This window comes from Schistocerca gregaria, chromosome 4 (assembly GCF_023897955.1).
Source record: "Schistocerca gregaria isolate iqSchGreg1 chromosome 4, iqSchGreg1.2, whole genome shotgun sequence".
Classification (NCBI taxonomy): domain Eukaryota; kingdom Metazoa; phylum Arthropoda; class Insecta; order Orthoptera; family Acrididae; genus Schistocerca; species Schistocerca gregaria.
The window spans coordinates 229,989,284-230,003,790 of NC_064923.1; the positions used below are offsets into that span (position 1 = coordinate 229,989,284).

A 14,507-nucleotide genomic window follows, 5' to 3' on the forward strand; every position below is an offset into this window, starting at 1 on the left:
CAATTTGTCAACACTCTTGCACTGTAACATTTTTTACCTATTCTTTTTGGTTCTCTTCTTCTGTGGTGTATGAAGTTTCTACTTACAGTGTTCTTCCAATAGAATTACCATTCTTTGTTCTGACGTCAGGAGACCTTGATTCTGTCAGAACTTCAGACTCCATAATAGGAGCATCAGGTTCACACAATTCTATCTCATTTCCTCCTTTGTAGAGCAACTTTTTCACCTCCACTACAAAGATTTCAGCCTGCATGATCAAAAACCATTGCAAAAGAGCCTCTTGTGCCTGAAGGCACAAAAATAAAAGAGCTAGAATACAAATTGATAATACCTACTTCATATAAAATACCTTAATGAAGAAACATACTGCATCTGTTATATCTTATTTCTTCTGTGGCTCATTCATGAAGACAAGGTTTGTCTGACACATCATTGCTGGGATCTTTTCAATTTATTATTGAATTGACACAACTGCCAGAACAAGCTCATATCCATCAGAAATACTGATGCTTACAGTAGTCACAATGTATGTAATTTCCTTGAATTGTTTACCAGTTAACTATCAACTGTTAAACCATACCTGGAAAGTGTAACTCATTGATACAATCACTATTCATTTGAAATACTGCAAGTTTCATTAGAAGAGGAAAGCAAATAGGCTAATGGTGTTGTGAAGACATTTTGGAACTATCCATCTAGGCACTATGCATACTGGCTTGATTGAAGCACACTAAATCTGTGTGTGTGTGTGTGTGTGTGTGTGTGTGTGTGTGTGTGTGTGTGTGTGTGTGTGTGTGTGTGTGTGTGTAGATACACAGATACATACACAATCTTTCTTTTGTAAATTTGTGTTCAAATGTACTGTACCTGTTAAGAATCATTAATTGACTTCTACTAAAGATATTGTGTAAATGTGTTATATTATGATAAATCTCATATGATTTGCAAAAAGTGTTTTGTAGTTAAGAGAGAAGGAAAGAGAGAGAGAGAGTATAGCAGTAATTGTCACATATATACCCAGATTGCTTTTATTCTCTCAATGACAAAATTTATTTTAGAATCAAATAATTAACTGCTTTAGTTGTAAATAGCTTTACTGGTTTAATCGTGACTTATTTTGGGTGATTACAAGCCCATCTTCAGGTGTATCAGAACTATAGGGTGTGTGGCTGCCATACACTGAACACCAGGCTATGGGCAGGTGACAGCTGTATGTGAAGCTACTGTTCATAATAATGATATTTAAATATTGTAACACTCTCATTGTAACAAACCCGTAGAGACAATTGAAAATTTGTGCCAGATCAAGACTCGAACCTGGATTTCCTGCGTTTTATGAGCAGTTACCTTAATCATTAAGTTATCTGAGTGCACCTTCAACCCATTCAAACTTTTTCCATCCTTGATGTTTCCACCTGTTTCATTCTCTTGTCAAAGAGGAAAAAACGTTGCAAGGAACATGAGCACCATCCAGACATATGGAAGCTGTCTGTGAACTGAACGCAGGATTTCTATCATTTGGCTGCCACCCCAGTTAGCAATCGCTTTCCTCCTCTAATTCTTAGATTTTTCAGAACCTATTAGATTGCAGTGTTGATATGTATTGGTGACAGTCAAATGAAAATGAGATGGATTATTAAAAAGTAAATAAATTGTCCCACTATGAGACAGGATAGTCAGTGCTATCAAGGAAAAATATTTGCGGTTGCTTACAGAACCCTGATTGTACCCAGGCGCACACGTTCTAATCTTAAGCAAGCAGACAGCCACAAATGTCTTTCTCAGAGTTCCAGAAACATGAAAATCCCATGGGGAGAATTGGAACTGTATGGAGGATGTGTAAGGGCTTTCCAGTGAAACTTCAACATAGTCTGAACAATAACGACAACTTGTGGGTAGGCTGCCACTTATACAAATGAAATATCACTATTTTCGGGTCTTCTGACAATTTTGCATGGTCTCAAATGAAGTCTGTGCCATGCATGGTCTTTGCTTTGTTATTCAAAAACTGAAAATTAATGACCTAACCTTTTCCATTGTGCCCCTGTCTAGTATACTGAAGCTTGTTGAAATTCATGGGTTTTAGTGAAGGCAGACCAAGTTTGTTCAAAAACAATGTTTGCTGAAGAGAAAGCACTTTAGATGTGAACTGAGCAGGCTTATAAGTGATTCACAGCAAACAATTTGACTTGTCTCAAAAAGACTTACATTAGCCAATTTCAGACATATAAAAATTACCTGCTTATACCAGAAATACAAACTAAATGATAATGTGTGTTAAATCCCTTGTGATTCACTTTCAGTACAAGCTAACATGGAGCCAACAAATACACAAAAAAGTAATCTGGTTGTTTTCTCTTATTGCATTGATTTTAAGACCAGGGTGCTGGCGTACTTTACATCTTCAACTTCTTGTCTATTGAATTATCTTCTGGTGCTATGCAGCTAAAGTAAACAGTTTACAGAAGTATACTTATTTCAGTATAACTGATAAGACACTTGTGGTGTGATGAGACTGTTCACTACTAATACCATTTTTAATAATAGTCCTTTCAAAGATATTCTAAATTTTTTATTGACGTATTTCATCTCAATTGCACTTTATTTCAGACTTGATAGTTTATTTTTTAGTAATGCAAATCAGTACAAAGATCATCTCTCAAGTTACCATACTCTTAACTGCTTTGAATTTTCTGGAAACAATATGCCGAAACGGAGTTACAGGGAGATAAATTTGACTCATATTTTTGAACAAATTGCATGACACAGATTTAGTAACTTCAACACAGTGCCCACAACAGATTCAAAACAAGAGTAAGCAAAATTTAAGGAGTGACACCACAATATGTTTTGCATGTAATCACTATATTTATCATTGTCAGTTTATTGTATGTGTCAACATTATATAACAACATTACTGAGCACTAAGCAAGGACGGACAGATAGATAATCTGGTATGAATTTTCAATCATTTTCACTTATTTGTAAAGGGAGTTTCCCCCCATTGATTATAACAACCTCCTAACACATTCAGTATCTTTAATTCTAAACTTCAGGATTCTGTTATTTCTACCGGTAGTATACTTACTGGAGGCTTATTTTTGATTTACTGAGTGAAGTGGTGTACTGGTTAAGACACTGGCCTCACATTCTGGAGGATGGGTGTTCAGATGCCTGTCTGAAAAGACAGATTTCTATGATTCACCAAAATCACTTAACGCAAATTCCGGGTGGTTTGTTTGCAGCATACCTTGATGATTTCCATCTTTGATTACCTTCTCTTTGACAAAATGCTGAACTTAATCATTCTTTTTGTAGCCTTTTACTGTGACCTTCAAGTGCATTTGTCGAGAGAAAGCTCCTCTCTCCTCGGTTATGTCAGTAACAACAGATGTAATTCATTTTTACTATAAACACTGAGTGTGTAATTGCGTATGGAGGTCTCTCCAATGTTATTAAAAGAGTAAAAATTGCAGGCTCCCTATATTCAAAATTTTATTAAACTACAGATGAATGACTAAATTGTGGGCTTGCCAAGACCATATTGTTTACTCCCATCTTTAGCTAACTTACTAACTATTAAGTAATTGATTATAATTATTTATCTGATAAAGAAATTTAATGAAAAACACCACAATCACAAACAGAGTATTAATTTGTTGCAACATAAGACCTGCATCATTTTAGGCTGTGATGATGCAAGTGACACGAACAAATACAATCACAGTTTAAAGGTACAGGCTAAAGCAATAAAATTAGAAACAAGCAGGCAGAACTAAAATGGCTGATTTCAAAACACAACTGTCTGTAACTGCTTCTTATCCCAACAAATTAAGTAACAACAAATTGAACGTGGTTAAATGACTCTTGTAGATTAACAAAAATAATTCACAAGGGTTAAAAATAAGTTGTGCTTTCATCGTTACAGTGCACTTGCAGTAGTCACCACACACATGGTGCCAAGTTAAAAGTATCTGCATAATTGGTAATTAGCATGTGCAGCAGTGAAGTTTTTTTTAAAAAAATTGTGTGAAACAAGTTGTTTTTGGCACAGCTACCTACACACTATACCACTGTCCTGTGTTCTTCGATTAACTAACATCAATATATGCTGCAGTCACATACGGAAAAGAAACAAGATTCTTCTGATGGCAATTACAAATTAAAGCTTGGGAGAAGCATAAGGAGCTACAAGTAGCAGTCACAAACTTGTGAATGTTAATGAAAAGCAGCAGTCATTTGTTTTTTAAATTATAACATTTTATTTAAAAAATGTTTAGAGAGATTCATGTGAAGAAATTTTGTAAACTCATTGCAGCATGTAAAAAAACATGTTTACGTATCTTCTGAGAAATATTGTTCCTTACAAAAAAATGTATCACAAATTAAAATCTTATTGGCTTTTGTTCCTTTTTCTCATACTGTCCTGTATAATATATAACATATGTAGGATAGAACTCGTTATCAGAGAATTTCACAATAACATGGCGATTTTCTTTAGTAGCAGTGTCATATCTAAGACACTGCATATAATCAAATTCAGGTGGTATTTTCATATGCTTATTACCAACAGTTTCCTTTGCAATTAGAACCTTTGACACTATCATCATTCGCTGTGTGTTGCAGCTGTCTGAATAATGACTAGCATAGCAAGAAATCGGAGTAAATGAAACACCTTGTCCAAATATGTTGCCTACCGATTTGCCGTGTTTCCTCCAGTCAAAATTATTTCTGCAAATGTTGTCTTTGTTTTCCTCTTTGGTACCATGAAATAAATACTCCTCAGCAACAGAACCATACCTTGATTGTATTTCTTCTTTCTTGAGCAAGTAACACCCCAACAAATAAGGATTCTGGACCCTATAAATTCTCCCAACCATGAACTGCTTCTGTGTGGTCTTCTTGAATAACCACAACATTTCCTTATATTCAGTAGTGTCAGAGCGCAACAAATGCAGCTCAAACTCTGAGCTAGCATTCATATGATCCCACCCAACAGTTAATTTCAAGACTGATTTGTGTAATATAGATTCAACAGTTCTGGCTAGAGAATGACTTGGGTAACCTCTACTAACAATGCACTGTGTATTTGTCACTCTAGAATGTCTTGTGGAAGTTGGTGCATAGTAGGAATTGCTGTTATGTGCTTGTAAAGACGGTGGTACAATTATATTGTTGGTACTGGCTACAGAGGGATGAAACTGGTTGTTTCCCTCAAAGCATGTTTTTGGTCTCTTAGGTCTGACGGGTTCTTGATTGGTCTGCTGTGATCTAGCCAGTCTAGAATTGTTTATGGAAGTTGGTGCATGGTGGAAACTGCTGCTGTTTGCTCGTACAGAGGGTAGTGACACAGTTATATCGTAGTTCGTGGCTGCATATGGTTGAAAACTGTTGGTGGCCTGTGGTCTATGAGGTATGGTGACTTCCTCATTGCTGGAGTCGCGACTGAAACAACAGCCCATTTCTGAAACACATTTATAGTTGATTAGACAAAAATACTGATGAGATAGCAACCCATGTTTTCACATTAGATACAAGAACTTCTTTTCCACTCTCTCTGCCAAAAAGGAAATGCTGTATAATTATATGTTACTTTTGAACCTAACTTCTTGTTTTAATAGCACAAAAAGTTACTGTGATACAACATTTTATCAAAATCCTTTGTTTGTTATGAGCCTCTGCTTCCTGGTTATTTTCTATCTTAAGTTCACTGTGGTTTCATTTTGTGAATGACCTTACAATACCGTATGTTATTATGGACAGACTGAATTATTACCTGTAATTATGTCCTCCCCACTTACAATTATAATATGCACATCTCTGCTGTATTTATGTAAACCCATTTGTTTGACATAAACGCAATCAAAAATGTGGTGATAACGAATTTATAGTGGGGCAATGGAAATTTTGTAGTGAGATGGTAGTTATGATGTACATCACAAGATAGACAAAAGATAACAGCAGTACAAGGTTTCCACTGTACTGAGTTATGTATCAAAAATGTTGTAGCATTGTTAATAAAATATGACCTGAGACCAAATGCTTAAATGCAGTGTGTGGTGGCAGGACGTCTTAAAGTTCTGATTATGATCTTAAACATATTTTCCTGTCATTCATTATTTTATCATCCATTTATTGGGCTTCTGAACCATGTTTTGACAATTACGCACACATTTTTATATTAAAAACAAACACACAATACGAGAACGGTCATACATCTTTCTAATAAAATTCGTGATTGGTGCAGGAAAAGTTTTGGCAATGACAAAACTGAAATTAAGAAAAACTTGTGCAACAGAATTTGTTAGAAAAACTGTAATCTGTGAAAGAAAGTGAGAAGACCAATTAAAATACTGTACCAGTAAGCAGTTACTGCCTAATTCTTCTGTGAATGGAAGTACTTAACTTGGTTTAATTACTGGTACTTTTTATTATACCCAACATATATTTCGTCTTCAGATTGAGACAGTGGAATATGGCAAAGACGATCACATGAACAGAACAATAATTGTTAGTAAAATACATTTGTGTCAAAATGCATATTATTTGCAATGGATGACTGACAATAAAACGCAGGTAATATTGGTTGTAAAGATGCAGATTCAATCTTAGAGATTTGGTGTCAACTGGAAGATACTATATGCGGCTATTGCTGCAATACTGAAGAAATATCATCGGATTTATAGGCACAGGTATATAATCGACGATGTAGAACTAAGAACCAGTCTCGTTTACTTAAGCAAAAAAAAAAAAAAACAAAAAAAAAACACATTCATTAACACTACGTACATGTGTCTCCCTTGGTTAAGTCGTCGTTAGGTAATGCTCCACCCCACAAAACAAGCGTAATAGAATTGGTGAAAACTGGGCGATAATCCGCAACTTAAGACAATTTCGAGAAACGTAAGCAGACAGCATTAATTACAGTTGAACTAAACAGCGTACTATCTGCACTAAATAAAGGAACAAGAATTTCTAAATACGCCACCTTACGAACAGCAAATATTCAGCCTGGCAAGGCTGCCGTAAACCATCAAACTTGTTTGTCAAGTTTCGCCTTATCAACCCTTAGATTTGTTACTTAAGATCGTAAACGTATCAACAAAATTTTGTCAACTTATTCACGTTCGAAGCAGACGCTGTTCATGTATGCGGTACTGTGAGGTTAGTTGGAAGGGCAAAAAATGCAGATAAAGCGTTTCTGACGTTGACTCTGGCACTGTACCTGAAATACAGAACGAGAGAAAGAGAAAAAAGACGATGGCGCAGGGAATGGTGTAAAATAAACAAACACATGAAAACCTATTATACGAAATGTTACACCCGGGATCTGATGATTACGCCTACATGAACTTTCTATGAATGGAGAGTGCAAATTTTAATAACTTGTTTAGAGTTACTTCTCCCTGACACTGAGAAAGACTGCCTATGCGAAATTATAGTCTCTTCTGCTTTGTTCTCTAATGGCAGTTCATTAAAATACTACAATGTGGAAACGTACAGCCTACATTATTTTTGGGAGAACGAGGTTTCTTTTATAATTTAAATTGCGCTCCCGCTTTATGTTGCGCGTTGGTTATTGATTTTTCTTCTTAACCTCTTCTTTGTGTGTAATATATGATAGGGAAAGATGTGTGACACCTCTGGCATTTTTGTAATTGCCAATACATTTTGTTTTTATCCTTGATAGTAGTTTCCACAGTCGAGAAAACAATACAGCGAGATGAATTGTTATAGAATTATTTTTCACTAAACATACGCGGCAAAAGAATGCAAACATCGTCGCTTTCTTGCCAAATTATCAGTCAATCAAAATATCTTGTAAATACGCTCAATGTTTGACGAACATCATCCTACGCGGTCAAGTATTTGGCAAACTTAAAAAAAAGAAGACAAATTGTTTAATCGTTTCCGGGGCCTATAGCTGGGAAAGTTGCGATGCATTGCACGATTTACCACGCAGTGTATACACTGATCAGCCAGAACATTATGATCTTCTACATCAGGGGTCTCCAAACTTTTTAGTCCGCGGGCCACATTGACTCCTCCACGAAGTCATAAGTGCCAAGATCTACCTAGTGGGATTAAAGCACACTAGCACTCCATGATCACCGTAATATAAGGCTAAAGGAAAGATAAAATCGCAAAAATCTAAGGTTGTGGGAACTGCAACGAACTACGAGTTTAATTACATAATTGTGATTGGTGGACGCACCTGACCGAAATTCTGGCGTATTTTATTCTGGCGAATTTCACCGACAAAAAGTATGTCACTGCACATTCTTCACGAAAGCGTCCTGCAATGTTGGCGAAATCTCAAAATCATTGTTAGCAACACTATTACTGCAAGACGTAACAGAGGTAGAGTATGTCAACGCATTGTTATTTCAAGCGGCGCAACAATAAGTTTAGTTATGTAGTCTTGTAGCGAGTAGCAGAGCCAGAGAATATATTTGATGGTTGTGTTGCGTGATTGTGTCCATGTTTCGAGTGTCTCACGAGTTTTTTTAGTGTTCTATGCGCTGTACTAGTAGGTGGGACGACGAACTGTGGGACAATTCAAAGTTTGAATTCCGAAGAGAGAAGAAAAATCTGAAAATCGAAATACGTATAGCACGATTTGAGTATTTTGTCACTGTATTTTTTAGTGGAACTACAGTGTAATTGTATTTTAATTTAGTAACTAAAGTACCTTAAAAATAAATTCATTGCATTTGTTTAGGCAGACCACTTCCTAGTTCTATTAGTATTAAATAGCACAATTTTATTTTCAGGTTACAATCTTTTGTGAAGTTCTGTTCAAATATGGAAAAGAAACGAAAGGTTGACAGTGAATGTAGAACTTTTAAAGATCAGTGGGGTTGTCAATATTTCGTGGTGGAGTCAAGCAACAAACCAATGTGTATTATTGACAATGAAGCAATATCAGTCTTCAAAGAATCCAATATAAAACGTCATTATGAGACTAAGCACTCTCAGAATTACTCCAAGTTTACAGGATGCGAACGATTAGAAATGTATGAGTCTCTGAAACGCCAGCTAAAAACCCAGCAGTCCCTGTTTAAGAAAGTAAATGCTGAACAACATGCAGCAACTCGTGCCAGTTTTCGTGTGGCTCATTTAGTAGCGAAACAGTGTAAGCCATTTACCGACGCTGAATTAATTAAGAACTGCATTATTGCAACAGCAGAAGAAGTGTGTCCATAAAAAGTTGATTTATTTAAAAACTTAAGTTTGTTGACAAACACTGTGGCTCTAAGAATAGATGACATTGCACAAAATATATCAGCACAACTGCGTGACAAAAATCAAGACAGACTGGTTCTCTTTGGCAGTGGATGAGTCAACAGATATATAAGATACTGCTCAAGTACTAATTTTTATTCGAGGGATCGACAAAAATTATGAAGTGTATGAAGAGCTCCTTGATGTTCACAGTATTCACAGGACAACCACTGGCGAAGATATTTTTTAAAGGAGTTGAAAGGGCAGTTAAGAAAAACAATCTTCAGTGGAAGAAATTAAAATGTGTTACAATTGATGATGGCAAAAACGTGTGGGGAAAAATAAAGGTGTTGTTGCTCTCCTTCCTAAGGCCGTAGAAAATGACGGTGGCTAAAACCATTAGTAGTGCATTGTATTATTCACCAACAGTCTTTGTGTGGAAAACATGTAGATATGTCAGAAGTTTTAAAGCCAGTTATTTCAGTTCTTAATTATATCAGATCCCATGCACTCAGTCATCGCCAGTTCCGCGAGTTTCTTGAAGATATTGAGGGAAGCGACTTGCCCTGTTATACTGCAGTGCACTGGCTTAGCTGCGGTGAAGTTCTGACCTGTTTTTTTGAACTGCGAAGAGTAATTGAAATTTTTTTTGAACGAAGTGAATCGCCCTATAGCTGAGTTACGGAACGGTGAATGGTTATGGAAGCTAGCATTTTATACAGACTTAACTGAACATACACTCCTGGAAATGGAAAAAAGAACACATTGACACCGGTGTGTCAGACCCACCATACTTGCTCCGGACACTGCGAGAGGGTTGTACAAGCAATGATCACACGCACGGCACAGCGGACACACCAGGAATCGCGGTGTTGGCCGTCGAATGGCGCTAGCTGCGCAGCATTTGTGCACCGCCGCCGTCAGTGTCAGCCAGTTTGCCGTGGCATATGGAGCTCCATCGCAGTCTTTAACACTGGTAGCATGCCGCGACAGCGTGGACGTGAACCGTATGTGCAGTTGACGGACTTTGAGCGAGGGCGTATAGTGGGCATGCGGGAGGCCGGGTGGACGTACCGCCGAATTGCTCAACACGTGGGGCGTGAGGTCTCCACAGTACATCGATGTTGTCGCCAGTGGTCGGCGGAAGGTGCACATGCCCGTCGACCTGGGACCGGACCGTAGCGACGCACGGATGCACGCCAAGACCGTAGGATCCTACACAGTGCCGTAGGTGACCGCACCCGCCACTTCCCAGCAAATTAGGGACACTGTTGCTCCTGGGGTATCGGCGAGGACCATTCGCAACCGTCTCCATGAAGCTGGGCTACGGTCCCGCACACCGTTAGGCCGTCTTCCGCTCACGCCCCAACATCGTGCAGCCCGCCTCCAGTGGTGTCGCGACAGGCGTGAATGGAGGGACGAATGGAGACGTGTCGTCTTCAGCGATGAGAGTCGCTTCTGCCTTGGTGCCAATGATGGTCGTATGCGTGTTTGGCACCGTGCAGGTGAGCGCCACAATCAGGACTGCATACGACCGAGGCACACAGGGCCAACACCCGGCATCATGGTGTGGGGAGCGATCTCCTACACTGGCCGTACACCTCTGGTGATCGTCGAGGGGACACTGAATAGTGCACAGTACACCCAAACCGTCATCGAACCCATCGTTCTACCATTCCTAGACCGGCAAGGGAACTTGCTGTTCCAACAGGACAATGCACGTCCGCATGTATCCTGTGCCACCCAACGTGCTCTAGAAGGTGTAAGTCAACTACCCTGGCCAGCAAGATCTCCGGATCTGGCCCCCATTGAGCATGTTTGGGACTGGATGAAGCGTCGTCTCACGCGGTCTGCACGTCCAGCACGAACGCTGGTCCAACTGAGGCGCCAGGTGGAAATGGCATGGCAAGCCGTTCCACAGGACTACATCCAGCATCTCTACGATCGTCTCCATGGATGAATAGCAGCCTGCACTGCTGCGAAAGATGGATATATACTGTACTAGTGCCGACATTGTGCATGCTCTGTTGCCTGTGTCTATGTGCCTGTGGTTCTGTCAGTGTGATCATGTGATGTATCTGACCCCAGGAATGTGTCAATAAAGTTTCCCCTTCCTGGGACAATGAATTCACGGTGTTCGTATTTCAATTTCCAGGAGTGTATGAATGACCTTAATTTAAAATTGAAAGGTGAAAACCAGCTTCTGCCTGATTTATACACGCATGTTAAGTCCTTTCGACAAAAGATACCTTTGTTTCTACCTCAGCTGAACAAAGTATGCTTCACGCATTTTAATACATGCCAAACTTTCAGTCAGCAAACTGAGATTCCGTTTCCTGTAACTTTCGCAATTGAAGCTTTGGGCACTTTAAAAATTAATTTTGAATCATGTTTTTCAGATACCGATGCAAATTCAAACGATATCGAGATATTTCAAAATCCCTTTTACGTCGATATAGAAGCATTACCTGCAGAACTTCAGTTTGAAATTATTGATTTGCAATGAAATTCAAAGTCAGTGCTACTGGAAGTTTAGAAGTGTCTTCCATCTACACAGTTACCAAATTAACACAAATTTGCCCATGGCTTTTTTCCGTTTTTGACACTACTTACCTGTGTGAAAAAACTTTGTAAAAAAAAAAAAAAAAAACCGACTCTGAGCACTATGCGACTTAACTTCTGAGGTCATCAGTCGCCTGGAACTTAGAACTACTTTATTTTACTTTTTCGTGTCCGGGGGGTTTGTTTCAAAGCCTTTCAGCCCAGTGTCGGGCCAAATGTCTCCAAGCCATAGTTCGTCGAGGGTACACCTTGTGGGGCAGATGGAACACTGTAGATGGTGTTCCATATCCTGAACTTCACCACAGTCGCATTTGTTGTCTCCTTCGTCCTTGAAGCCCCATTTGACTAGGTTTGCTTTAACTGGTGCTACGCCTGTTCTGATGCGGTTCAGTGTTCTCCAAATCTTCCAGCTTGATGTACTGCTGCTGGGTATTTCTCGTGAGGCAGGGTAGTCCTTCGGAGGCTCGTTCAATTCACTAGTGAGAAATCTCTTGCGGGCTTTAAGTCTGCTACGTCCACATGAAGAACCATGCAGCGGGTGGCGCTCGTCGAAAATCTGTTTAAATTTTTCTGTATGTTCGTGCGCAATTCTTCGGGATTTAGGAGATGGGAATCCAGCTGCTTTGTATATTTTCCCAAGTGGAGTGGGTTTCATGCATCTTGTTGTTAGCCTGCATGTTTCATTAAGGACTGTAGTGACTTTTTTGGCATGTGTGGATCGAGACCATACAGGGCATGCATATTCTGCCGAGGAGAAGCAAAGTGCTTGAGCAGTTGTTCGTAATACAGTCGGACTAGCTCCCCATATACTATTCGTCAGTTTTCTTAAAATATTGTTCCTGGCAGCAACTCTTTGGCAGGTTTTTTTTACAGTGATATCTGTATGTCAGTGATCTATCTAGCACGACACCAAGTTATGTGGTTTTGTCCCTATGGTCCAGTTTGTTGCCATTCCAGGTGACGTTCAGCTTCCTGTTTGCCTGTTTGTGCGGAGGTGGAAAGCGCTAACCTGTGTCTTAAATGGATTTGGTTTGAGGGAGTTCTCTTTATAGTATTCAGACATTACGTGTAGCGAGCTTTCTAATTTCTCTTCTACTTTCTCGAAGCTATTTCCTTGCGCTGTAATGGCCAGATCATCGGCATACAAGAAATGGGTAGTACGTTCCGGTGTTGGTTGATCATTGGTGTATAGGTTAAATAGTAGGGGGGACCAGCACACTGCCCTGGGCGAGACCGTTCTTTTGTCGACGCCATCGGCTTTTTTTTTCCCGTCCAGCATTACATAGAACTGTCTGTTTAGCAGCAGATATTCAATGATTTTTGTGAACTGATGATCCTTAAATGTACAGTACAGTTTTTCCATGAGCTTTCTGTGGTTGACGGTGTCGTATGCAGAACTTAAGTCCACCAATGCTACACCTGTTATTTGCTTGTTTTCAAACCCTTCCTATATGTGTTCTGTGAGTGCTAGGATTTGACTGGTGCATGATTTCCCGGGTCTGAATCCAGCCTGTTGGGGAATGAGCTTTTGGTCTGCGATATTTGCTATGCGGTTTAGGATTATTCGTTCGTACAGTTTGTACAGATGGCACAGTAGTGCTATTGGGCGGTCGTTCTTCGGTTGATCTGCGTCTTTCCCAGGTTTTAGTAGCGCCAGTACCTTTGATTTCCTCCACATTTTTGGGATCTTACACGTTTTTAAGAAATGATCAAAGAGCTGCAGGATCCATTGCTTGGCACTAGGTCCGAGCTGTTTGATCTGTTCCACGCATATATCGTCGACTCCCGCTGCTTTCCTGTTTTTCATTGAATTCATTCCATGATTAAGATTTTTCATGGTAAATGGTATTTCGGACATGCTTGAAACTTGACTCTGAATTCTGCTGATTTTTATTTTCTGACATTTCTTGTTGGGTTTTCCATTTAGTAGGAGCTGATGGGCAATTTGATTGGGTGTTACTGAAGAGCATTGTTTAGCTGTCCCATAGTCACAATTAAGTTTTTTTATTAAGTTCTAGCGACTTTGCTACTGTGGGTCATATCCATTCTTTCCAGAGTTTCGACCCATTTCTTTTGTCTTGATTCACTAATCATTCAATTAGTGTTTCTCTACATTGGACTACTTCTTCACTAAAGGGGTCCTGTTCGTAAAGCATTTCGTACTCCCTCAGGATGTTATTTGATTTGTCAGAGAGACCTGGGATGAAATGCTCTTAGAACTAATTAAACCTAAGGACATCACACACATGCATGCCTGAGACAGGATTCGAACCTGTGACCGTAGCGGTCACGCGGTTACAGATTGAAGCGCCTAGAACCGCACGGCCACACCGGCCGGCCTTTCTCCCAAAAGAAACATGCAAAAAGTATTTACAGATCAAAATTAAGTGATGAGCATTTCAAGTCGCTGATGATTATCTGTACCAGTAAACTTTATCCGCAACTGGAAGTAATTATAAAAGGAAAGTTACAGCTACATAAAAGTCACTAATTATCACTAAGATGTTAAATTTCTTTACGTGAAAACAATAACACTGTGAGTTTTCAAGTTATAAATTAATTACAGTTATTTTTATACATCAGTTACAACTATAATATGCAATATCATTATGTACACCAGGTATCGTATTTTCTTAAATTGCCCTTAAATAAAAATATTTTATACGATTTACTTCCTATGTGTTTTTTACAACGTAATCAAAAGAAAGTGAAACCTCGCT

At 39.1% G+C, this 14,507-nt stretch overlaps 1 protein-coding gene across 1 annotated transcript; it reads right to left on the reverse strand.

Moving 5' to 3' along the window:
• Positions 1 to 2,583: 2,583 nt before the first annotated feature.
• On the reverse strand, positions 2,584 to 6,798 carry LOC126266617 (protein mono-ADP-ribosyltransferase PARP11-like). The gene is made up of 2 exons (XM_049970963.1): positions 6,790 to 6,798; positions 2,584 to 5,445 (listed from the first exon to the last, which is right to left on the reverse strand). The coding sequence occupies exon 2, from the start codon at positions 4,980 to 4,982 to the stop codon at positions 4,386 to 4,388; it is 597 nt and encodes a 198-aa protein (XP_049826920.1). The 5' UTR covers positions 4,983 to 5,445; positions 6,790 to 6,798; the 3' UTR covers positions 2,584 to 4,385.
• Positions 6,799 to 14,507: the final 7,709 nt, after the last annotated feature.